Source organism: Cynocephalus volans, chromosome 8, assembly GCF_027409185.1.
Source record: "Cynocephalus volans isolate mCynVol1 chromosome 8, mCynVol1.pri, whole genome shotgun sequence".
Taxonomy (NCBI): domain Eukaryota; kingdom Metazoa; phylum Chordata; class Mammalia; order Dermoptera; family Cynocephalidae; genus Cynocephalus; species Cynocephalus volans.
This window is the reverse complement of record NC_084467.1, coordinates 6,904,747-6,931,311: the sequence shown is the minus strand read 5'-3', so window position 1 is coordinate 6,931,311 and position 26,565 is coordinate 6,904,747. Positions and strand designations below refer to the sequence as shown.

The window sequence follows — 26,565 nt, the reverse complement described above, 5'->3', positions numbered from 1 at the left end:
GATCCCAGGAGCCATTGGCAGATGATACGAGCTCAGTCCTCAGCAAGAGCAGCGGAGCAGCAGGAGCAGTGGCCTCCTGGAGGGCCCTGGTGGCACTGGCAGCAATAGCCTCCAGCAGCAGTAGCGGCCTCCCCGTGGCCCCTACCAGGGGCATTCTGGGGGCCAGGTGTGCCGTGGATCAGAGCCATTCATCCTTTATACTGAAGTCCATAACCCAGGACAGCTGGGTGCACATGCGCAATTACATTAGACAATGGCCAAGGAACACCTGGGCGCACATGCATATTTACATCAAATGCTCAGCAAGATTCTGGACATCTGAGGGGCCCTGACCATTTTCCTGCACTTTCCCTACACCTGGGGATAATGCAATGTCATGAAGACATGCCTTCAAGGCTAAACGTAGTCATGAGTGGAAGTGCTTTGGATATGATGAGTAACAACATGCAAGGAGGAAGGTGGTCATAAGAGCGTACGAAGGAATTCTGGAGGACGAGGGCCGGCGCATTTGGGGACAAGGGGGAAGTTACAGCGTGGGTGAGGAAGGGGCAGTGAGAAAGGGGACACATAAATGACCAGGAAAAACAATGGCCACTCTGCTGGGTACTTCGCAGCATTATCTTATTTAATCAAACCACACCCCTAGAAAGCAGGTTCTTTTGTTATCCCACCTGACCAATAAGTGGTAGAGCTTGCACTGGAACCCAGGTCTTGTGCCAGCAGGCCCCGGGCACCACTCACCTAACGAGGCGGAGGCCTGCGGCGAGGGCCTCGCTCCACCTCTCCCAGGAGGCTGCTTTCCTTCCCGTCTCCTTTCTTGGACCCACAAGGCATGACCAATGCTCCAAACCTTTCCGTGACAAATTCTCAATGTAAGAATCTCTTTCCTTCTTAATCTTAGTCCTGCAAATCCCTCTCACTTGATCTCTGTCCCTCTCACCTGTGTCCCTCGGATTAGGGCAAAGAAGGGATATTTGAAGTGGTACAAAGGAATAAAAAAGAGAAATTTTAAAATAACAAATTTCCAGATTTCATTATATGTAAATGCTAAAGGGAAATTTGAGCTGGTGTCACTGAACCGAGAGAGGTCCGTCATCCGCTGCCCAAATATGTAAGAAATCTCTTGTGCCAACGTTTGCAGTGTTAAAGATTAGCATTTATTAAAATGTCATTCAGAGGAACCCAGGGTAACCAAGGGAGGTTTTAAGACACTAGACTCCTCGACAGCTTAGAATCGCAAGCATTTATAGAGCAAAATCATGGTGGGGGTCCGGGGGTCGTGTGTGAATGTGATTGGTCAGGGTGAGGTCTGGCATCTTGACTGATACTTTCCACGGCACCTTAGTGTCCAGACTGTGTGCACTTTGAAAATTTATCTACAAAGATTGGCATTACAGATGTTATCCTAAGACAAAAGGCTTCCGCTGTGTTAATCAGAAAGTCAACTAGGGCCTCGGGGACAGTGACGCAATCCAGGTACACAGGGGTTCTTAGGGGGAACAGGGTGTGGCCGCAGAGCGAAGCACCCTCTTCCTGTACGAGGTCGTGCTTCGAGTCGGTTAACACTGGCTTTTTCTCCTCGCTTTCTTCTGTTCGATAAATTTTCTCACATACTCGATGTTCTTGCTGATCTTGCTCAGGTAAGACTGGAACTCAGAGCCTAGAGCGTAATCTGTGACAAGAAGAGTTAGTCGGAAAAACTCAAAAGTTTGAAGGTCTTTATGAAAACAGAGAGAGGGGCAGCCAGACACCATTGCCCACGTGTGAATTTATGGGAAGCACTTTTGATTCCTTGGAATGGCCTCCACGTTCCCATTCCCCTGGCTTCAGGCATCTTCGCTGTGTCTGAACCTGAGCTTATAAGCAGCCGGGTTCGCCTCCTAGATCTGATTTCTCAGATTATGCTTAGTGGCCCTTACCTTAGGGTATGTAAGTGATTTATAACAAATAAATTGCAAATGGTCTGTATTTGGCCATTGTCTTGTTTCTGTAACTGACCTTGGTTTCTGTGGCCTTCCTTATTAATGGGTTAATCATATTAAGTCAGCTGGGGTGGAATTCTACAGAGATATGGGATACTGGGTTGACTGGAGCCAATCACTGCTACATAGAAATCTGGGTCTGAGGGAAAGCAGAACAACATGATTCCCAGTCCTCTGTTCTAGTATCAACAAGGAAGACCGTGATTTAGATGCCTAGGTAGGGGGTGGGGAAGAAGCCCTCTTACTATCTACAGGGAGCTGAAGTAATAACCCTAAACAGCCGAGCTCCCTCATGTGCACTGGAGTGACCCCTAGCGCAAAGAGCATTTAAGATGTGGCGTGTGAGAAAGGATACAGTCTGTTGGTGTCTGTTGCAAAAAACAGTGTAAGATTTTATTAGGGAAAGCAGGAGTATATGGCAAAATTTAGAACAAGGAGACATATCAATGGGTCTAAGCTTCCTTTGGTTAGCCTGATAGCAATTGGACCTGTTTAAGAGGACATCACCCTTTTTGAAAAATAAATTATTGCTGTTAATACTGTATATAATAAGGAGAAATTAAAATTATAGCTGGTGTTTTTGTTTTTGTTTTTCCCTCTGTTAGAATTATATTGGAGGAGCAAACTGATACAAGAGAAAATAAATGATCCAGGAAGGAAAGATGTAGAGAAAATCACAAATGGGTCTTTACTAGGGGGAGAGGGTAGAAATTGAAAAGTTCTGAAAGACACATGTAAAGGTGGGGTCATATGGAGTGGGCAATACTGATTGGAGATCGATGCTATTGTTTTAGAGGATATAAAAGTATCAGGAATGGTTAGTAGAAATAGATCTGTACAGACAACGAATTAGGAGAATGTGTACAATTTACCACAACCTTGCAGAGAAGCAGACAAAATAAAGACGGGAAGCTTGCAGAATATGTATATTCTTGCAGCTAGAGATGAAGTGAGCCAAGAACACAGCTGGACCTGAACCATTGGACAGAGGGTCAGTGGAGGCTTGACTGCCACTCCCTGGTGGCTGGGGCTTGATCCCCAAGCAGGTGTAGAGACAATAGGTGGCCTAGTTACCCCCACCTTGAGAGAACATACAAGAGGAGTTGGGAATAAGTTTGTAATACAGACCAAGATAATTTGAGTTGGGTTTAATGGGGATGACTTGAACCTGCCTTCTTACGAGACCCTCTGGAGGGTGTTGTCACCTTGTCTCTCCTACTGTCCCTCGCTAAGACTGGGTAGGTAACAAATCATGTGGTTGTCTGTCCTTATTGTCCCCTCTGTCCTCCTCACCAATATCACTGTCTGGACTGGGAAAGTGAGTCATCGCCCTCTGCCCGAGCCCCATGCAGGGTGACCCATTCTAGAGCCTCCTGCTACTTAGATAATCATCCTTCCCTCACCGGTGCCAGAAGACATGGGTCCACCCAGAGAAGGGAAGAAAACAGGAGTCAACAAAATGGAAAAAGAAAGTAAGCAGGAGTTGATGTCACTCACGCTGATTCGGGAAGTACATGAAATTGGCTTCCACTACTCTGTGGTTCAGGGGCTGGGTCTTGCGGTAATCGTTTTGGATGGTCTTGTTCTTGTGATCCAATAAGGAATTTTCTAGCTTCAAAATCTGAGGGAAACATGAAGCGAATTGAGGAGGGAAAGAGGCAATGAGTAATTTAAAAGAATTTAGTTAGCAATTGGACGAGAGTTTGGATTTCTATAACCCTGATAAGGTAGTCATGGATCTCAAGACCAGAGGAGGTTCTGGGTGCTGTGTGGCGGGCATTATGCCAGAACTCATCCATGCATGCATCTCTTTTCACCCTTTTCTATTTGGTGAATAGTAGAAAGGAGAGAAAGAAGTAAATGGAAATATATCAGGTGGCAGGCTCGATTTTCATGTTTCTGAAAATGCCTGCATTTTGTCTATATCCTTGAAAGGCATTTTTGCTGCACGCGTGATTCTAGGTTGGCTATTTATTTCCCTCCACACTTTGAAAATAGTCCTCCACGGCCTCTGACTTCCCCTGCTGCTGTGTTGGATGGACCGTCACTCCACCAGCACTCTTCTCATGATAGTGTCCTCTCTCTCTGGTTGATTTTTAAATCTTCTCTTTGTCTTTTATGTTTTATCATTTTACTGTGATGTGTTTAGTGCAGGGTTCTCTGGTTTTTTTAAAAAAACATTGACTGATGGGGATTCTTGAGTATATGACTTGGTGTCTTTCCACTCTTCTAGAAAATTGTTGGTCAATATTTCCTCATATTGTGCCTCTTGCCTTTTCCGCCTCTCTTATCCTTCTAGAATTTCAGTTTGACATTTGTTAGACCTTCCCACTATACCAGTTTCTTTACTTCTTTTTTATATTTCTATCGGTTTTTCTCTTTATGCTGCATTCTAGGAAATTTTCTAGAAATTCTATTTGGGTTTTTTTTTCAAGTGAGGTTAGTCATTTTTACATATTTTGGTTCTTTCCTCATGTTTAAACCTCTTATTTCTTTATACATATTAAACCTTCTTATGTTATATTAATTACCTGGTAACTCCGTGATCTGAAATCTTTGCAGGTCAGATTCCACTGGCTCTTTCTCTCATAGTGTTTCTTTCCTCATCTGTTTTGTGATTTTTTTTTTCTAATTGAGCTAATTTCAGGTAACTTTATTGGTGGAAATTCTTCTGCATCTGGAGTTAAGGTGCATTTTTTTCCAGAGATAGCTTATATTTGCTTTTTCTGGTATCTGGGGCATTTCCAGCCTGGTTAGCAACACTTTTGTGTGTGTGGGTTTCCTTGAGTAGGGTTCTTTTTAAGTTTTCCTGGAGTTAGGGAATAAAAAGCTTAATAAAAAGAAATATTTGTTTCTGTGGAAGAATATCACTCAGAAGAAAATCTCAGCTTTGCCTTACAGCCTCAGTAACATTTGTTCGATGCAACAAACATTTATTGGGCATCCTCAAAGGGCTCCAGGCATTTTAATATGACAAAGAGTTAACTGTGAAGCTATCCTTCTTGCATAAAGCCATTTAAAAGGTTAAAATGTAAGCTGAGGACAGGGATTTAGTACATCAAGAACCTAGAACAGTGCCTGGCAAGAATGGCACTCAACAACATTTGCCTTTGCCGTGCAACTCTTCTCCTATGACTTGGATCAGGCTCCAGTCCTTTTGCTGCATCAACTGTAAGTTTCTTGGACTCTCTGATACCTGTTTGTCCATCTCTGCCACAGCACTAATGAAATCACCCACGGAAATACGGGTGAGGCACAGTAGCCCTGTACATGGCAAGTGTTGTAAGAGTCTGAGGTGAGACCTTAGGTGAGATTCTGGGGAACACTCATTAACCAAGCAGTCGAAAGGGAGACTTGGGCAAAGCAATGGCATGCTTTACCTGCGACTTGGAGAGCTTGACGGAATCTGCCAGCACAAACCACCGGACGTTCTCGGTACAGGGAGGAGTGGTGAGTGAACCCTGGTAGCTGTAGTAGTGGTGGAGGTCCTCAGGCAGCATGTCCTGAATGTCAAGGTCAATCAGATCTGTGCTTTGTCCTAACCGACAAAACAGGAGATAAAGAAATGTCAGAGACCGCCACTGCCGAGGCTCAGATGTCACCACCTTCAAATCACCTTATCATTGGGAATAATTTCCCCAGTTTACTGCTTCCTGGAAAGGGTTAAGAGCAGAGACTTTGGGGACAGACACATTCAGATACCTCCTCTGGCTGAGTGGCCTCAACCGAGTCTCACTCTAAGGCTGTTTCCTCATCTGTAACAAGGGGACACTCCATAGGATTGCTGTGAGGTTAAAGGGAATAATGTTTATAAAGTGGCTGGCATTGAACCCGCATGTAGGGAAATACTTCTAATTACAACTGCCATCATCATCGTCGTCGTCACTGTTAGGCAGAAGGTACATTTTATAATCAATGAAAGAAAAGACTTACGACCTCTGGAAGCTTCTTGGTAAGTGCCCTCAAAGAAAAAACAAAATCCCTTGGTTTGGGCTTATTTAGAAGTGGGTGGATAGAGCAGAATCAGAACAAAGCTGGGATGCACGTGTCAGCACGTGGTCCCGAGCTCTTCCTGCCACTCCCCGAGGGAACCAAACCCAACCACAGACGGGGTACAGGGAGAGAGCGCACGCAGGGTGTCTGACGCTCCCACAGCAGCCGCACCCCTGCTAGGGAGCCACTTGCTCTGTTCACGTCAGAGCTCAGCACGAGACTAAAGCAACGTGGAACTGAGTTCTGTGGATTTTGCTTCCCTGAGCACTTTTGTACTTTTTAAAAGCAACAAGAATACACTTTTGAAATCTATATAAACAGGCTTGTTCAGCCAAGGCCACGAAGTCTAGCAGTGCATAATCCCATGAGCAGGCAAAAGATTTTCCAACTTTTATTATTATTGGAGGATTTCAAGATAGAACCTCCCAAGCAGCTCTATAGTGTAGATTTATTTTTATAACTCTATTTCAGTGAAGGTCCAGAATTCCAGAATCATAGTATAGCCACTATAAAAAATAGTATGGTGGTTCCTCAAAAAATGAAACATAGATTACCATATGATCCAGCAATTCCACTTCTGGGTATATGCCCAAAAGGACTGAAAAGCAGGGGCTGGCTGGTTAGCTAACCGGTTAGAGTGTTGAGCTGATAACACCAAGGTCAAGGGTTCCGACCCCCGTTCCGGCCAGCCACAAAGATAAATAAGTGAATAAATAGGACGGGAATGAGACACTTGAGGAAAAAACCTGTATGCAGAATTACAGATTATTTGTTTTGTTTTTTGAGATTTTACTTATTTTTTTATTGTACATGTTTATGGGGTAGAGTTTGTTGTTACAGTACATGCATAGATTGTATAATGATCCAATCAGAATATTAGCATATCTTTCACCTAAACAGTTAACATTTCTTTGTGGTCATAACATTCAAGATCCTCTTTTCTGGCTATCTTCAAATATACAATATAATATTATTAGCTATAGTCACCCTAGAGCACCAGAATTTATTCTTCCTAACTAGCTGGAATTGTAACTGACCTGGTCTACCAACATTTTTCTGCTCCTCTCCTCCCATTTCCCTGCCTCTGGTAGCCACTATTCTATTCTCTATTTCTCTCTTTTTTCCTCTCTCTCTCTTTGTTTTTCTTAATTGACCCATGATAACTGTATAATTTTACCACAATTTTTAAAAAAGAACTTTTGAACCCTCTGTAAGTTTAGATAATTGGAGATCTCCTAGTGCCGAACATACCTAAGGCTGGCAAATCCAAATTTAGGAAGAGGTCATTCATAATTAAAGAACTTTTGGGTTGCTAAAGGTATCTTGTGGGTGTTCCGCTGACATAGACTAGCTCCTATCGTGTATTTGACACATGGTTCATGCCAGCCATGTGCCAGGAATGTTACTAATGCTGGGAACACGACAATTAACAAGGCAGAGTCCTCGCCGCCCACTTGTGTCCTAGTAATGGGAGACATGTAATAAACTGGTAAGTAAATAAAATGTGGACAGTGATAAGTACTGAGCAGAAAATCAACGTAAGGCGATGTGTAATGTTTTGGAGTTAAAAACAACAGGACACGTGGATGGTTTGGACATTTGAGGGGGGCAGTGATGGAAAGAGAAAAATTGAGGATGATTCCACAATGTTTGTCTTAAACAATGGGATGTATGAGATTCTTTGCTGAGATGTGAAATAAGCAGAGTCAGCATAGGGAATGCCCAGAAGGCAGTGCAAGTATAGTCATGCTTTGGCGAGCTTACCTTTTAGATCCATAGGGCAGTAAGAAGTAAACAGTTGAGTAAAGGAATCTGGAGTTCAGAGAGAGGCTAGTGTCGTGGGCAGTACTGATCAGAAGCAGAATTTATTGACTTGAAGGAGGAAACGTACTGGGTCAGTTTGTAGAAATAGAATATCTGAGGTGAGTTCAAGGAACCTCCAGTGTTTGCATGATTGAAACTTCTGGATGGCTGGAGTTCTGCTAACTAGGGATAGCCTTACTTGAGTGACTTTCACCTCTGGCCCCAGCAGGCAGTGACAGCTGGTCCGTGGTTTCTCCTGCTGGCTTTGTTTCTGGTCAGTAAATTAGCCAGATGGTTCTTGGGTCCACGGTGCCTCACCTGTCCTGCCTGCTGCCGTCACTGCACGGAGGGTGAGATAAAGATTTTTGGAGCCCACAGCCTAGAGATAACAATTCAGGCCATTCACTGCATGAGGTCACTGAGGAAAGAATCGTGGAGCCCTTCGACATTCTGAGCAGGAGTCAAGCAAGAGGGCACAGCTGGAGAGGCGGGTGGGGGTGCCGCTGGGATGCCTGCTGGGGTGGAATGGAGCAACCAAGACAAGAGAAGTGGCCAGTAGATGTGACAACAGGGATGACCTTGACTGGCTTGGTGGAGTAGCGGGGCCAGCTTAGGGTTAGGTGGGTGAGAAAGGAGAACAGGACTATTAGACCACTCTTTCCAGGGGAACCGAAAAATGGGGTGGATGCTGGGGGAACGGTGAGGTCAAGAGATACTTCTGTTTGTCATCAGAGGTGAGCGCTAGTCGGGCACAGATCTGTGTGCCCAGCTGAGTGACCCGATGAAGAGTAAGAGGTTAGTGAGGCAGGAGAGAGGGGAGGGGATAGCACGAGAGAGGCTGGGGTCGGGCTCACGTGGAAGGGGTGGCCTGTGACAAGACCAGGGACTTTTTCATCCATTGTAACAGAAGAGGGGACACGGAGTCTGGTCCAGATGCAGGTGGCTTAGGAAGAAGAGCGAGTTTCTGACCGATCCCTTCCACCTTCTCCATGGAGTGGGGAGTGAAGGTGGGAGGAGCTGGAGCCGGGGTACGGGGGGCTTCAGAGGGAGGGGAAGTGCGGAGAGGGATCATTTGGAGATGGAGAAAGAAAATGCCCAGAGTAGTATTTGAGGATTTCTGGGCAGTGTTAGTGCCTATTTATATTTGCAGTTATGAACAAATATGATACCAGTTAGATGTCTGCGGGCTTCTATCCACCCTCATTCAGCTATCTGGCTACAGACTCAGTAGGTGAGAGCTGGTCTGGGACTGTGCCAGGTGAGTTTGTGGAGATGCGCAGGGCAGGACGTTGAAGGTGTGAGCCTGGGACGGCCCGTGGTATCTAAGCTAAGTAAAGAGAGATGAAAGGACACGAGGCGTGACCAGCAGTGAGACTGTGGAGGCCCGTGGGTTGGAGGACTCCGTCAGATGAATTGCTGGAGAGGGTGAGTGCTGAAGTCAGGGAGCTGGGAGGCTGGCGGGTGTGCCCGGAGTGGGATATACAAAATCGAGCCTTCAGAGCTGATGCAGTCACAGCTCAAGGTCAAGGGCTGACCATGGGAGTGGGCGATTGCTCTGACAAGAACTCTGCCTTCTGAAGGCAAAGGGGATGAAAAACCAGCCCCGAGTGTCCGTATGTCCAGGCGGGATGATGAGGGCTTCACTCTGGACGTTCATCGCAGCTTGGAGCCAGGGTGAACACCTCTCTCTAGTGACGACGATTGTCACTGCCCACTGGGGCCAGAGGTGAAAGTCACTAAGTGAGGATATCCCTGGATAGGAACTCCAGCCATCCTGAAGTTCCAATCACGGGAAATGACCAGCAGAGTCTATAAACAGGTTTCTCAGAGGTGACCTGAGAAGCAAGTGACCTCGTGCAGGGAGGGGTGGGCTACCCTCCCTGCCAGTGTCACTCTTCCCCCGCCTCCTGTCCCCACCTCAACTCCCGCCCATTCCTCTTCCCTCCTGCACCTGCCATTGCTTCCCTCACCTGCATACTTGATGTTGGCCAAATGAGAAAGGAAGTTGCTGTAATAAGTGTTTTCACCATAATTCTTGGTCTGTAGGAGAAACACAAAGCAGTCAGTGTGAGTGAAGAAGAGGCCTCGGCACCGTCTCTCCTACCCAGCTGTTGGGTGTTTCAGCCGACTGGGCGCAGCCTGGAGAGCAAGGACGGGGCAGCCTGTCCCCTGGTTGTGCTGGGGGGACCAGGGAGGGACAATCTGTCTCTTCTTTGCTACCAACTCCTTGGGCTCATCAGTCTCTTCAAGGAAGACACTATCTGAAACATTTTGGCAGATTGTGTGAAAGAAGCTTCTCAGTGACTGGTGATACCCTGAGAGATGGCCAAAAGTCACTACTAAAAAATTCCCCATGCACCTGTTTTGGGTAGTGTCAACTACAGTCAGGTCCTTTGTGATGATGGGGGCTTGATCTCATGAGCTCCCTTCCTTATCCTCAGGACTTTTGACAGAGTCAGATGCCCAAGACAAAGCTGCCCCAATTCCCCCACTGCCAGGTCCCTCTTTTTGTATGAGTGTTGACTTTTAAAAGTCAGAAAAGCTGCTTTTGGTGACAAAGGCCTATTTTCAATGGATCTTTTCAGACGGTGGCGTTGACCCAATTCTTCTCCCACGTCAGGCATAAATTCAGGCTTTCTTGGATTTATGACTGCCCCTCTCTGTTTGTTTTCTAAGTATCTTTTGTTTGTTTGTTTGTTTGTTTCTCTGTCTCATCTTTACTGCCTTTTTTTGTGTTAAACCAATACTTTTAGTGTACATTTAACCATTTTTAGTAGTTGCTCTAGTGATTACAATAGACAAGTTAATCACAATCTGTGTCAGGTTAATACTAACTTAATTACAGTAAAATATAGCAATTTTGCTCGAATATAGCTCTATTTCTTCTATTTTTTGTCATGTATATTACATCTACATTTATTATGAGCACTACAGTACAGTGGTGTAATTATTGCTTTAAACAATCTTATGTGTTTTTTAAAAAGAAATTTTAAAAAGAAAAAAATATATATGTAGTCTTTTCTTTTGTATTTAGCCAGATATTTACCATTTCTAGCACTCTTTATTTCTTTCTGTGGATTTGAGTTACTGTCTGGTGTTATTTCCTTTCAGCCAGAGGACTACCTTTAATATTTCTTATAAGACAGATCTGCTAGCAATTATCTCGGTTCTTGTTTATCCGGGAATATCTTTATTCCACCTTCATTTTTTAAGGGTGGTTTAGTTGGATATTAAATTCTTGGTTGAAAATTATTCTGCTCCCTTCTGATGACTTGGGAAGTCAGCTATTAATTGTATTGTCATCTCCCTACAGATAGATCCTCTTTTTTTCTCTCGTTGCTTTTAGCAGTTGGAGTTTGATGTGTCTACATGTTTATAAGACTTGGGGTTTGTTGAGTTTCTCGGATTAGTAAATTAGTGATTTTCATCAAATTTGAGAAATTTTTGATGATTGTTTCTTCAGACATTTTTTCTGCCACTTTCTCTCTCACTCCTTCTGGGACTCCCATTACATATTTGTTGGTATGCTGAATTTTGTTCCCCTGAGTCTGTAAGGCTCTGTTCACTTTTCTTCAATATTTTCTCTGTTCTTCATATGGGATCATGTATTTGCTCTTTCTTCACATTCACTGATTCTTTCTTCTCCTGCCTTGAATCTGCTTTGGACCCATCTAGTGATTTTTAAAATCTTGTTTATTGTATTTTTCCACTCTAGACTTTCCATTTGGTGCATTTTTATAGTTTCTATTTCCCTACTGAGATTCCCTTTTTCAGTCATTGTGATCATATTTTCCTTTACTTCTTTGAATATAGTTTCCTTTAATTCTTCAAACATATTATAAGAGTTGTTTAAAGTCCTGTTTGCCTAATCATTCTGGGTCCACTCAGATTGGTTTCTACTGATTGTTTTTTCTCTCCTAAATATGGATCATATTTTCCTATTTCTTTGCATGCCCAAATTTTTTGTTGAAGACTGACATGATGGGTAATATATGGCAGCAAATTTGGCTGCTGACTGTCTTGAGGGTTTTTTCATGTATGTGTTTGTGTAGTAACATGTCTGGACTTGATAGACAGAATATGTCTCTCCCACAAGATGCAGCAGCTGATGTCTCTGCTCAGTTTTCAAATCTTATTTTTATTTTTTAGCCTGAATTCTAGGAGCCATATAGGGCCAGCATAGCTTTGTGGTCAATGATTTGGGCAGAGGTTGTGCTAAAATCCTTGAGCCCCTAAGACCTGTACCTTCTGCTGTGTGTGTTGAGAAGCACATTCAAAGTTCAGTCAGTTCTCATCCCAGCTTCAGCTTTTACTTTCTATCAAGCCCTCTAGAGGAGCTTATGTAGTCCTTCTGTGTCTCATTTCCAGGATCTCCCCCATTAAATGTATGTTTGGTCTGCCACTCACCACTCAGTCTAACTGGGACTACAACCTCAGACTATCAGAGCTGCAAGATTTCTCTGTTTGTTTTCTGTCTTTTCTGCCAAGTTTGCTCCTTTTACTGATAATGTTTCTGGGCATGGGTTATCAACTTTCACCCCAAATCAACTCAAGTCAGCCCCTCTGCCCAGGAAGTAAAGCTGCTGGTTTTGCTGACCAGCTCAGCTCTGATAAAACTACTTTCCTGATCAAGCTACAGGGTGGGGATGGGAACAGCCCCAGGCTAGAAGTCCACAGACACTCATTGTTCTTATTTGAAATTCTAGCCATTTTTCATGAATAATTTTTTCAATTTGTTGTTTGACTTTGGCACTGAAATGGTTGTTTTTTATCTAATTTAATACTTGTTTTGGGGTAGAGGGGTGGATTGGATTCCAGACTACTTCTAGCCACCTAGTCCTACATCCCACCCTCTTGACTTTCTTAGAAAGAGGTGTTGCCTTTGTCTGGTCAGGTCACAGTCTTCCCTTTGCCCTTCCAACCACTTTGTGTACAAGCCACCCTTTCTGGGATTCCAGCTCTGTTAAGTCAGCTTGTCCAAGTTACCCAGGGTCCCTGAGGTTGATAACACAGGAGCACAGTGACTTTGAGCAGGGGCTGGAAGAAGGGTTGGTCTTCCATTGAATCAGCACTACCAAGTATTGTGAGTCTGGGGAAGGATGAAGAGGGACAGTAAGAGAGACCTTTCATCTAGACTTCACACCTTTTTTGGACATCAGGCTATAACTTCAAATGCAGGCACATTATGTAGTTTCTTGTCCACCTACCTCAATGAAGGCTGCCAGTACAGCCAAACCATCTGGTTCGTCTTGGGCTATATCGTAGCTCTCATATTTAGAATTGTAGTGAACAACGTGAATCTGTGGGAGCAAGACAGTGAAGTCAAGGGCAGTTCATACAGACTTCAAATGCTTAAGGTTTTCAGGGTAGGAATAAAAGAAAGAAAGATGGTCCATCTGAGGCCTCAGACCATCCCATGCAAACAACTCTGACCTCTGTCTCCCTTCACCTAGGCTACGAGTCTCATCTATCAAGACCAGGAATATCCCCAAGAATGGAAACAGCATGAGTGGGATTCTGGGAACATGGCAGTTTGAGGCCTTTTCCCTGATCCCACCTCCTTTTAGGCAGACAAGCTGGTAGGGTCTGGAGGGATGATGTGAGGATTCTGGGTTCTCTGAGGTCTCTGGGTATTTGGTGGGAGAGTGAGCGTAAGCTCCCTTCCCCCAGAAAGCCACTGAAAACCTGCAGTCATCCTAAGCACAGATGCAGGCAAAAGAGGGAACCTAGAAAATCTGACACGTAGAAATCCAGCTGGAACAAAGGGGGGCTTGCCACACTCTGTGGGCTGTAAACTCCTGCCATGCTGTGAGTTCTGAGGGCAGGGACCCTGCCTGTACTCCCAGCACAAAGCTGTGATCAGTCGTTGTCCAATGAGTAAAAAATAAACTCAACCTGAGGGTGACTTAACTGGCCCCATTGCATAAAGTATTTCTGGCTGTTTTAATGAGAAAAGTAACTAGGGGGGTCCTCACATACCTCAACTGCTTGTCTGATCCCGTCCATGGTGTGCTCAGAGCCACTGATCTCTGAGGACGCACCACCCCAGTGAAAGTGCATCTGCTGGGCTATGTACACAGTGCCGTCGGAGGCCGTCATGTGCATGGTGGAGGGCAGGCTGATCTGCACTGGAAGAGACAATGTGGAGCAGGGAGCAGTCAGGTGGGCGTGGATGGGTCAGGCCTAAGGTTAGGTAGCTTCCCTGGTCACTTGGGGAAGCTGCTCACACCCAGGACAAGCCAGTACTAAAGACTGGCTTAGCATGCCATGAGCAGGGTCACCAAAGGAGAGGAGGCACTGGCACACAGGGCACAGGGTGAGGTCAAGATGGGGCCTGGTACTGAGTGGGCCGGGTTGGGCAGGCGCCTCTCCCAGGCACACACCTTCCTGCCTAGAGCCAGCAGGTCCAGCTTGTTGGTCCTAGGGAAGGGGGTGGCCCTGAAGAAATATCGCCAATGGGTGCAAACCAGAATTCTACTCTCCACCTGCAGCCAATTTTGGAATTCACCTAAGGTGTAGAAATAGGAAGTGGGGCCTCTTGGGACGATTTTGATTAATTTTACTACCCAGAGTTAGTACTATTTGTAATGCTGAGTTGAGCATGATTTTCTTCTGCATGATGTGGTTGAAATCCTCCATTCCACGTAGCCTTCTAGAACCCAACTAGTTGCCAGCTCTACTTGGATGTAAGGGAACATCCCTGCTGGATGATATTTCTATTTTATTTTTTTTCTTTCTTCTATTTTATGGACAAGCAAGCTGACCCAGGGTGGTGGAAGATTTGCTGAAAGTCACACAGTTCATCAGTCAGGAGCAGAGCTGGATCAAGAACCAAGAGTCTAGCATTTCATTTCAGACCGGATGTCACCAGGACATAGCTCAACTTGCCTTCAGATGACAAGAGACTGAATTCCACAAGTTAGGAACATGCAAATTCTTGGCGTGGGATTTAATTTGACTGTGGTTATCAATGAATGCATTAAAATGTTAGGGTCTTGCCGATGGAAACACGAATCATGCTTCCAGTGTCCTCCTGCCCCTCGCCTTACAGACTTTGTACAGGGAAGTCTCTCCGGTCAGACCCCTGCAGTTGTTCATTTCTCTGGCTCAGGCTTTAGGGAAACCTCTGTCTTCTGGAAAGATGTAAGCTAAAAGGAAATATGGAGTGTGAGCCCGGAGAGTGACTAAGAAAAATATCTATGAAGATATAATTTGGGGCCTGGAAGGGGACAGGCAGCATCTGTCCTGTCAGCAAGGTCTTCCTATTTGAAGTCATTGAAGATGGCTGTAAACGAGCAATTTTTTTAAAGAGCAAATATTAGGTATTCAATGCCCATCAGTTGCCCCTTCTTCCTTTCCATATTATCTAAAGGAGCAGGGAGCTATGATTAAATTCATAACGTGGTGTGCTGCGATGCAGAAATCCAGCCTCAAAGATTTTAACAGGCCCTTTGGTGGAACTGGTGCATTGTGTTTGGAGCTTGAAATGTGGCCAGTCTCAAAATCCATGCTCACAAGGAAAGAACATAAGAGCCTTTGAGAGGAGGTGTGCAGACAGCTGTGCTGAGAACTGACGGGAGCCCAGGCGCTGAGGATCAGGCCAGAGCCTCCGGAAAGCAGAGTGAGTACCACGTGAGCAACAAGAGAGATCCTGACAATTATCTTCTCCCAAAACACAGTTCCCAGGAGATGGAATGTCTCAGTTCTGAAGTCACACCGATGGGCCTACAGGGCCACACTGGAAAAGAGCAGCAATTGGGAGCTGTTGCTGTGCTTTTGAAAACGTGAGGCCAAAATATCTGTTCCCCAAAATCAATTTTCTGAACCTCCCCAATTCTGAAAATGGATTCAACTTCCAGAAGAGCTTAATCCCCTTCACGTTAAACCATTTAACCAATTACTCTTCAGATAAGAAAAACCACATAATCCAAGCATTTACTGTGCTCAAGAAACAATCGGCAAAGCGTCAAGGTCGTAAAAGACTGAGCAACTGAGCTAGACTGGAGGAGACTGAAGAGACGTGATGGCTAAACACAGTGTGGAATTCCCATTAGATGCTGGACCAGAAAAAAGACAGGAGTGGGAAAGTGCCGTAATTTGAATGAGGAACTGTAGTTAATTGAGGTGTATTAATGTTAATTTTCTGGTTTGATAATAATCGTACTATGGTTATAAGATGTTAGTACTAGGGCAAGAGGGAGAAAGACATATGGGCACTCTCTGTACAACTTTTGTAACTTTTCTAGTTGGAAACTAATTCAAAATTAAAATTAAAAAAAAAAAAATCATCACAACCAGCGCCGGCCTCTCCCCTGCAACCTTCAAAGATGAAAACATGCTCAGAATCCTGCACCACTAGTGGGTGAGTATTTGGGGATTTATCCTTTTACATATAAATCTTTTCTGTTCAAATGCACCATTCAGTGGGCGTTTTTAAATCTGCTCTATGTCAGGCTCCGTGGCAGGTACTGTGATAGATGAATAAGTGATTGTCACTGTTTTCAAGGAACTAATTAAATGGAACAGCTGGTAGTATGTATTAAGAAAACAGTGTTGTTTTTCCCACTGAACACTGCAGGCCCAGTGCCTCAGGATTTTAAGCTTTCCCGGAGCCTATGAAAATGCATTTTGGCAAGCTGAAAATATATATTAATTGATCAGTATTGGTCCACCAACTACTACTAGTCTACAACAAAATAGAGAAATTGAGAGTAAATTTCAGAAACTTTTGTAGCAATTTGACTTTGTCTCAACATCCAAGTGTGTTTCCAATTTCAATTTCTTTTAATTGAATTTTATGTCTATAATTGAATCTAATTAAAAAATGGGGGAGTTTATTTTATATATATGTATATAAATGGAATTTGAAACTAAAAACAATGCCATTTACATGAGCACTCAAAAAAACGAAGTACTTAGGTATAAAATATGGGCAAGATCTATATGAAGAAAACTACAAAACTCTAATGAAAGAACTCAGAGAAGAACTAAATAAATGAAAGGATATTTCACGTTTATGGATAGGAAGACTCAATATTATCATGATGTCAGTTTTTCCCAACTTGATCTATAGATTCAATGCAATCTCAATGAAAATCCCAGCAAGTTATTTTGTGGATATCAATGAACTGATTCTAAAGTTTATGTGAAGAGGCAAAAGGTCCAGGATAGTCAACACAATTTTAAAGGAGAGGAATAAAGTTGGAGGAATGATCTTGTCCAACTTTAAGCTTTAGTGTAAAGCCATGGTAATCAAGACAGAGTGCTGCTGGGGAAGAATAGACAAACAGATCAATGGAAGAGAAGAGACAGCCCAGAAACAGAGTCACGTAAATACAGGGTACTTCAAAAAGCTCATGGAAAGATGTGTATTTTCTTTCAATTCTATTTTTCCACAAACTTTTCAAAGTACTCTCATATAGTCAACTGATCTTTGACAAAAAAGCAAAGGCAGTACAATGGAGCAAAGATAGTCTTTTCAACAAGTGGTGCTGTAACAACTGGACATCCACATGCAAAAAATTAATCTAGACACAGACCTCACCCCTATCACAAAAATCAACTCAAAATGGTTCTAAATGTAAAATGCAAAACTGTAAAACTCCTAGGAGAAAAATCAAGATGACCTTGTGTATTGCAATGACATTTTAAGTATATCACCAGAAGCAATTATCTATGAAAGAAATTATTGATGAGCTGGACTTCATTAAAATTTAAAACTTCCGCTCTGCAAAAGACACTGTCAGGAGAATGAAAAGACAATCCAGAGACTGGTGGAAGATATTTGCAAACAACATATCTGATAAAGGACTGTTATACAAAATATATAGAGAACTCTTAAAACTCGATAATAAGAAAATGAACAACCTGATTATAAGATAAAAGACCTGAACAGACACCTCAAAGAAGATACACAAAAGGAAAATAAGCATATGGAAAGATGCTCAACATCATATATCGTTAGGGAATTACAAGTTAAAACAATAATGAGACGCCACTACACACTTATAAGAAGGCCAAAATCCAAAACACTCACAATACCGAATGTAGGCAAGGATGTGAAGAAACAGGAACTCTCACCCATTTCTGATGGGAATGAAAAATGATACAGCCATTTCGGAAGACAGCTTGGCATTTTCCAACAGAACTAAATATACTTTTACCAGACAATCCAGCAGTCATGCTCCTTGATATTTACCCACGAGTTGAAAATTTATGTCCACGCAGAAACCTGCACACAGATTTTAGAGCAGCTTTGTTCATAATTGCCAAAACTTGGAAGCAATCACGATGTCCTCCAATAGGTGAATGGATCAATAAACTGTGGTACATCCAGACAATGAACTATTATTCAGCACCAAAAAGAAATGAGCTATTAAGCCATGAAAAGACATGGAGGAGACATAAATGCATATTACTAAGTGAATTAAATGCATATTACTAAGTGAAAGAAGCCAGTCTGAAAAGGCTACCTTCTTTACGATTCCAATTACATAACATTCTGGAAAAGACCAAACTATGGAGACAGTAAAAAGATCAGTGGTTGCCGTGGATTAGGGAAGATGAAGGGAGCACAGAGGATTTTTTAGGGCATTAAATCTGTTGGTGGATATATGTCATTATAAATCTGGCAAAACCCATAGAATGTACAACACCAAGAGTGAACCCTAATACAAGCTGTGGACTTTGGGAGATAATGATGTGTCAGCGTGGATTCATTGATCGTAACGAATGTACCACTCTGGCGCAGGATGATGATAATGGGGGATACTGGGGGGCAGGGGGCACCCACAGGAAAAGGGGAACTCCCTGTATTTTCTGCTTTCTGTGCTTTCTGCTCAATTCTAAAAAGTACAGTCTATTAGAAATATATGATAATATATAACAATTCTATATATATGTTCCAAGATAGAAAAAGAACCCTGCAAAATCAAAATGAACAAATGTTTCATTACATCATGTCAACTTTATTGTTAAGCTTAAGATTCATCCAAATGTTATTGGATTTGAAATTTGCAGATTAGGTTTTTTTCCTTCAGTAAAATTCGTGAGTGTGCTTGGAGCTTGCTGAAAAATTGTAGCCAATTGTAATAAGTATAGCCAAATATTTTCAGAAGCTAAATTATAAAAATCTTTCAAAGTAGTTGACATAAAAAAATATAATGAATGTGAACAGTGGGTGCATTCTGATACGTTTGACATTTTGTAGTGTGAGGCGGAAACCCCGAAGGAACGGGCTTCCGGGCCACAGAGATCCAAGCCAGCCCTAAAGGAGGGGAGCTCAGGATCCTCTGCAGATTGAGGGGAAGCCACTGCAAGCTCCCTTCAACTTCCCTCCTCTGGGCCCTCAGCACCCAGCGGGCAGAGGCAGCCATGCCACAGGCGTGCGGCAGGTGTGGCCGTCCCTCCTGGTGGGGTTGACGAAGCTCCTGGCCTGCTGTTAGCCACCGCCCCTGGCCTTTTGTCCACGTCTCCTCTCCACCAAGGGCAAGGAAGGGAGCAAGAGCTCTGACCTGCCAACCTGCTGGAAGCTTCAGAAAGTAACTTTGGAAACAGAAGCTCAGCATTAATGATAAAAATGAGGTTTTCACTAATTATTTGTGGATTTCAGTGATCCTAGCTATATAAACCTGAGGACTTCTACAAATATGACTTTATTCTCCCATTTGCTACTTTCATCAGCCCCACGAAGAGCCATTGGTTTTATTTTCTCGATTGTGTAAATAGAGAAACAGTCTGGTGACCTCCAACCTCCTGCACAGCAGGCAGTAAACTGGCCCAACATGGGCGGGAGTGAAAGAGCAATGTATCCAGGAAGGACTTGGCCGGGGAATCAGACACCTGGGGGTCGGGGCCAGCTCAGCCATTAGAGACTGTGTGACCTTGAGTGAGTCCCCCCTCTGCTTCTGGTTTCCTGCCTGGGATTGTCATGAAACTCAGAGGAGACAGCCCACTTGGGAAATCAGGAAATATTCTGCAAAAGTAAAGCATAGATTTGAAACTTGTCCAGAACAGACTCCTGAAGTGGGGGTCCCCAAGACTCAGCTTTTCCTGTCTGACCCCCTTCCTAGTAGGGAACAGAAAACAAGAGCTTTCTTTTCAAACCTCTGAGAAATACTGGGCCTATTTGTCAGGTGCTTTGAGCTGATCAGACTTAATACAGAAAATATGGAAAACCAGACCAGGGCACAGAAAACACAGGTGGGAAGCATGACTTCAGCAACACTGCCCATCCTGCCTTTTGGCTGAATTTCCTGCCGGTCAGGTCAGATTGAGCTCAGGTGAGAGGACAATGTGGAATGATGGACCCAGCAGGGAACTGAGTCTAAAGACAGACGCACCTGATTTTGGAGAAGCCACCAGGTTTCTGGGCCTCAGTGCCTATCAGGCCTCATGTCCAAGGCCTCCAGCTCCAAGGTTGCACTCTGGGTCTTTAGGTCTCTGGGTACCACTCTTGGCAGGTGTGTGTGTCACCTGCCTTCCCCCGGACTACAAAGACCACCCGTGGACTGAACCTGTCGCCCATCCTTACCTGTGTGGCCGTTGTTGATCATGGTGAACTTGCCATCCTGGACCTCGTAGCCCGTCAGGTTCAGCGCCTTCAGGGAGGGGTTGTACTGCACCTTCCTCCTCTGCAGGTTGATGGGCGACTGTCTCTGCCCCCCACAGGCGGGGTAGGACTGCGGCCAGTGCGCTTCATCCAGCGCCCCCTCTGAGACAGAAGAGAGCGGGTCCAGTTCAAGGGGCTGCCAAGCTGAGACCCCTCTGCAGAAAGCAGGCCAGGGCCAGGGCCTGCTGAGCAGGAGGCCCCCAGGGGCTGCCTCCAGAAAGCAGAAGCAGGCAAAGGGGCATCTCAATCAACTCCAGGGACCCCGGTGCTTGGAGCGCTTCAGTGCCAACTTCTAACTTTCTTGTTGCAACCACTGGCCCTGGGAACATGACTTAGTATTTTAAAAGAGCTGGAGCTCGGACAGTGATACCCCAAAGTGAAGACCTCTGAAGCAGCCCCAAAGGCAAAGTTTTCCTCCGACCTTCCCCTGCCCTCCTGTCTCTCAGCCTCATTCTAGCTTGAGGCAAGCTATGGAAACTAGAATCCCTCTTCCCCAAGACAGGTCATAGAAACCAGAACTCCTTTCCCCAAAGCCAAACATAAAGACTAAAATTACACTCTAATCTCCCCGTAACTTTCTGTCTTGGAGCTGGTCATAGAGAAAGTCTGACCTACTATATCTGATGGTCATAGGACCCCCCATTCCAGAAAGGATCCTGCTCCATACGCTGGAGGAAGGAACCCTGCACAGAGAGGCCGAGAAGAGTCTGAACACACAGGCCTTGCTGGGTGTCCCCGCTCAGTGCATTAGCGTTAGATCACACCTTTCTTGTCCAGTCACGTTTCTACATGGCTGCCCCTGCTCCATAGAACCTCAGCATGAAATGGACAGTTTTCTCTGTATCTTTGGGTCTTCATTCTGGAGGCTCCTGGGTCATATAAAACTATAATGAAACAAAATTGCTGTGCCTTTTTTCCCTATTCATCTGCGTTTATCAGTTGACTTTTCAGAGAACCTTCAGGGGGGTGGAGGGGAAGACTTTCCTTGGTCCTTACAAAAGCAGTGAAAGTCTTTCATATGAGTATTGCCCTTTTTTTCTCCTTGAATTATTTGCAGCTGATAAATGCACCAGCGGGCCCTCAGCTTGGTGATACTGTCCTGTTTTCAGGGGGCTTTTCCTGCTTTCTTCTGAACGGCCCTTTTCCTTTCAAGACCCCAGCAGGAGCACAGTTCTTTCCTCCCCAGCGTTTCTTGCTCCAGCCCCTTTTATGGGCTCCCAGGATAGGAACGACCACCTGGCTGTCTACATCTATGGATTTAGGGCAACTGAAGAAGCATCAGGTTCAAAGAGAACCTAGAACGATGAGTTTTTAAAAAATCAGAGGAGAGAAGTTTATCTTTTCAGAGATGGTGAATAGTCATAGGGGACAGAGTGATGCAATGAGCCGTTACATGGGTGTCCTGGCCCCCGTGATACCAGCCGTGGGTCTTGCTTGGTGTAGGGAAAGTGAAGGTAAATGGTCAGGGTCCCTCAGATGTTCAGAATCTTGCGGAGCACTTGATGTAAATAACTGTACACGTGCACCCAGGTGTTCCTCGGCTATTGTCTGATGTAGATGCGCGTGGGCACCCCGGGGTCCCTGGGTTATTGGACTTGAGTATAAAGGATGAATGGCTCTGATCCAGTGTGGCCTCCCACTCCCAGGATACTCTGGGGAGCCACGGTGGGGGACCCACTACTGCTGCTGCTGGATCTGCTGAAGACTGCTGTAAGTTGCTGCTGAGGAAGTCGAGGACTGAGCTCCTGTCATTTGCCAATGGCTCCTGGGTATTTTTCCCAATTGCCTAGGTCGTGACCTGCACGTGAGGGGTCTGGTGACCCAGTCTGTACAACGGGTTTGAAGGGTCTCTGAACTTGTAGCCCTAGCTTTAGCCCTGACCCGAGAGAGGCACAAAAGCTTCACCGTTTGAGTTCTGCCTCTTCCTTAACTCTGACCCACCATGGTAGTGAGGGGTCAGGTGGAGCAGAAAGCCCGGGGCCCTCCAGGCACTAGAGGGTACATGGAATCCCTCTGCTCGAGAGGTTGATCAGAGTTGGCCCTCTGAAGCCAAACTTTCTGGGCCTCCCCAGAACATTCCTAATTCTGTTGCCCTTAACTTAGGACACACCACCCACCCTGAATGTGTGCTTCCCCGTGTGTCTGAGGGGGCACAGGCCGTGCAGAGAGCAGGCTCAATACCGCGTGCAGTTCTGCCTCCCCCATCAGCCGGTGGCCACAAGTCTCCTCTTGAGTCGCCTTCCATGGGTCAGTATGGAAGAGAGGGGGACACAGGCAGCAGTTCTCACTGCCACAGGAAAGGGGTGTTTAGTGTCCACGAGCCCCACAGACACAAGCCCTTCCTGTCTTTGGCTCACATGTGGACCAGAACTCCTGCTAATTGTTCAAATTTCACATTTAAAAGTCTGATTTGGGCAGCCTGGAGGTTAGCTAAAGGGAACCGGTTCTTAAGTCACGCTGTTCTGGGTAAATGGCATATCGTGACATTTCCACGCAGGAAGCGCTCGCCGACCCCGTGACACCTCTGGGAGGCTACAGGGCGTCCTTCCTAAGAACTGTATTTTCCACTTACACCCGTAAAGCAAATGGTTTTACAATCAGACGCAGCGAGCGTGCTCTCGAACCAGCCAACACCGTAGATGGAAAAAAGCAAAAAGCCTGCGAGTGAATTGGGGGTTTATGAAGGGGGGTGTTATTTCTTCTTTTCCTTAATTGAAGTTTAACTTCTGTTTGTTCTTCACATGTCCTGAAATGTTGAAAAGGTGGCATCTGAACCCACAAAGAGCAGACCCCAGCAGAGGAACCACGCACAATCGTGCACGGGCTTTCTGGCCACCCTGTGCAATGCCAGCTCTCGCTGGTCCTTGCTGTAAGGGTAACTGGGGAAGTGTGCGGGGGCTGGGCTTACCTGAGTAGGTCCACTCGGACCCATGCTGGGCATGGGCACCCAGGAGGAACAGGGACAGCAGAGTCACCAGGGTCCTCATGGTGCCGCAGGTCTGGAATCAGGACCGATTCTGGGGAAGCTCTTCTTTTAAAACCTCAGACACTGTAGAGAACATTTAGCAAGTCCAGCTGGCTGGCCCACCCCTGCTGCACCCACTGAAACAATAACGCCCTCCCCACAAAGGCCCTTCTGACTTGGTTGCTTGGGCCAAGTGGCCTGGGCACCTGCCCTGTCTCCTCCCGAGCCATTACCATATCCAGTTAGTCCTTGGGTTTGGTTGTTCAATGTCTTAACTTGGGAAAACTCACGTGAAGGGCCACACAGTGCAGCCATTGTGGATGTGACTCCAGGAGGAGAAAAAGGCCTGAGGCAGGGAGAGGCAGGTGAGGAGCTGCCCAAACAATGGCGCTCTCTGTGCCCTTTCTCTGGGTGACGCTCTGGGAACTGCTGAAGAGAATCACCGGTGCTGAAACCCTGCCAGATTCCGCTTGGTATTTCCTGCCTGTCTCAGTAATGGACACAAGCCATCACTGCAGACTTGTGGCTCCCGCAGCCAGGCATCTGGGGCAATGGCCTGGCCCCCACGTTCAGGCCTGAAAAGGAGGACCCTAACTAAAGGCACTGATGGGCTTATCCTCTCCTTGAATCAGTGATTGACCCTGGAGCCCCAGCTCATGAGCCACCTCCCACCGTGTGCCCAGAGCTAACATGGGCATCTGCGCTTCTCCGTGGACTTGTCCTGACAGCTGCAATGCACTTGGAGACACCCAAGACAACCCACAGAAGCAGATCAATGTATTGCCTAATCCTGTACAGTCATTTCGCTAAACAGTCCTTGAAATTAGCTGAAGGAGAAACTTCCGAGCTTACACCTGCTGACAGGCCAGCCTTTCCCATGCCCTTCAGCAGGGACAAGGCAGAGGGCCAGCAGAGTTCCTGCAGGGCACCTACCCTGCTGCCACATACAAAGACCCCTCCCTGGCTTCCTGTATCTCCTGGCCCACTTGTGCCTGGAGTCTAGGGATGCTGGAATGGCAAAATGGCAGCATGCCCTCACAATAAGGTTATCAGAGGTGAATGTAGGATCTCCCAAACATTGGAAAGGGCTCCTGCTGTCGTTTAATTAGGGAACATCGGTTGCTACGAAGATCCCACTGAAAACTCAGATCCGTGAAGCTCAAGAGCAGAAAGAATCTCTAAGGAAGCAAGGCATGGTTAAGAGCAAGGATTCCGAAGGCACGCTGACAGGGTTTGGGTTCCAGCTCTGCCACTTGCTGTGTGACCTTGGGCAAGTTACTCAACTGCTCTCTGCCTCAGTTTCCCCATCTCTAAGAGGAGCTAACAAATCCCTCATAGGGATTCAACAATAAATTTGTTTGTAGTGGTCGGAGTAGTGCCTAGTGTGTAGCAAATCACATTATTATCCATTTGGACCCCTCATTTTATGGAGAAAGCAAGTGACTTACCATTGTCACCCTGCTAGTTAGTGAGGGAGAAATGACTTGATCTCCAGCTCGTGGAACTCTTTTCTTCTCTTTTTTTTTTTAATTTTTATTGAATCAAAATTGATTATACATATTTTGGGGGTTCAATGTTGAGATATGTTGGTCAATTCAATATTACTAGCATATATGTTGTTACAGATCGTAATTTTCTTTATGCCCCTTGTCCAATCCCACCCCATCCCCCTCTCCCTCCCCCTCCCCCCCCAATTGCCCTAGATTTCTTCTCTCCTTCTGAAAGAATAATGGTTACTCTGTTCATTTGTTGCCTAGATGATCTGTCCAATGCTGAGAGGTGTGATCAGGTCCCCCGATACTATCATAGAGCAGGTGCTTCTTCTATCACTCTGGAATGGGCTTTGTGGAGAGAAACATCCTCTTCTTTTTTTTATCTCTGCTGGTGACCCTCCTTGTGCTGATGCATTCCAGTGGCTGGTGGACCATCTGCATGGTGGTTGTGGCATCTAGCCGCTTTCGTGGCAGCTGTGGTTATTGTGGTGGCTGTGGTGGGCCACCCACATGGAGGTGATGTTTTTGGCATGCTCCTTGGTGCTGGTGGTGTACCTGGTTGTGGGGAGTGTCTGGTCACAGGCTCCATGCCTCAGGTCCCCGGGTGGGCCCTGAGGCACTGGCGTGGTGTGCCTGGTTGTGGGGGGGGTGTCTGGTTCCCTTCTCCATGCCTTGGGTCCCAGGGCAAGCCCCAAGGTGCTGGTGCAGTGCTCATGGAACTCTTTTCCATGTTTGCAGAAATTAGAAACCCAGTCTCCAGTCTTTGCTAAGTCAGACACACCCTGCCGGCTGAGCCCCCCACCACCCTGTGGATCATATGAGACCTCACCTCCCCTGCTGCCAAGGAGAGAGGACGGCATCGACCCTCAGACAAGCTGGGGACCCTTGACATCAAACTGGCAGGAAAACACAAACTGCGCCATCTGAGTTTTTTCTTGGGAATCTGAACTGGGAAACACAGGAAGAGTCAGGGAGCTGCAGGTGGATCGATGCTGAAAGGTCGTGATGAGATGAAAGCCAGGGAGGCTGGTGCGGGAAGGAGCTGGGAGCAAGCCTGCGTTGGGGAGGGGAAGGCTGCACAGACAAGGAAGGATGGGACCCTGGGAAGTTAGAGGACAGTGTCGCTGGGTTCCACTGACTTGCCCTTTGCATTTTTGGGATTCCCAGGAGAACCCTGAGCTTTTATTGCCCCCACACTTGCACTCAGCGCATGGTTATGTTTGTGAGTCTATAATGTTTGCAGCCCCACAGAGCCCTCTGCAGCATATTTACCCATCAGATCTGGGCTTTGCCCTGGTTTCTCCGTATCTTTGGCTCAGGCAAGAGCGTGGGCTGGTCAGTAATTTGTGCAGCTGGGTAATGTTGAGAATCAGTGGTTAAGGTGAGTAACTGAGTTAATAAAGGGATCAAATCAGACAGGCTCTTGGAGGATAAGAGCCACCTGCTAAGGAGGCTTGTTACTTCAGGGGTCCCCTCCCTCTTCTGTGGCGCATACTCCCAATGAGTCATCAACAAAGAATCAGTAAGGTCAATTTTGCTGACTAATTTCTGACTCATTGTCTTCTTGGACCCTAAAATTTTCCATCAACTTTGACCGTGAGTTTTTACCTTCTTGCATTTGTGAGGAACGTGGTTTGGTTTGGTTTTATTCCTTTTTTTCAGTGTGTCACTTTATACTCTGAACTTCCTCCTGCCTTTATCCAACCACATCCCCAGTTC

General features: G+C 45.7%; 1 protein-coding gene across 1 annotated transcript; it reads right to left on the bottom strand.

Annotated features, from left to right (window-relative positions):
• Window positions 1-1,559: 1,559 nt before the first annotated feature.
• CA6 (carbonic anhydrase 6) lies at window positions 1,560-23,375 on the bottom strand. Its single transcript, XM_063105694.1, has 8 exons — window positions 23,297-23,375; window positions 20,311-20,490; window positions 13,758-13,906; window positions 12,986-13,078; window positions 9,749-9,818; window positions 5,363-5,520; window positions 3,480-3,603; window positions 1,560-1,672 (listed from the first exon to the last, which is right to left on the bottom strand). Exons 1-8 carry the CDS (start codon window positions 23,373-23,375, stop codon window positions 1,560-1,562), a joined length of 966 nt encoding a protein of 321 aa, XP_062961764.1.
• Window positions 23,376-26,565: the final 3,190 nt, after the last annotated feature.

Coding starts and splice junctions, on each gene's coding strand:
- CA6 (XM_063105694.1), bottom strand. CDS start 23,375: ATGAGGACCCTGGTGACTCTGCTGTCCCTGTTCCTCCTGGGTGCCCAT. Junction 20,491..23,296: donor GTCCGAGTGGACCTACTCAG/GTAAGCCCAGCC, acceptor CTTCTGTCTCAG/AGGGGGCGCTGGATGAAGCG. Junction 13,907..20,310: donor GATCAACAACGGCCACACAG/GTAAGGATGGGC, acceptor TGTCTCTTCCAG/TGCAGATCAGCCTGCCCTCC.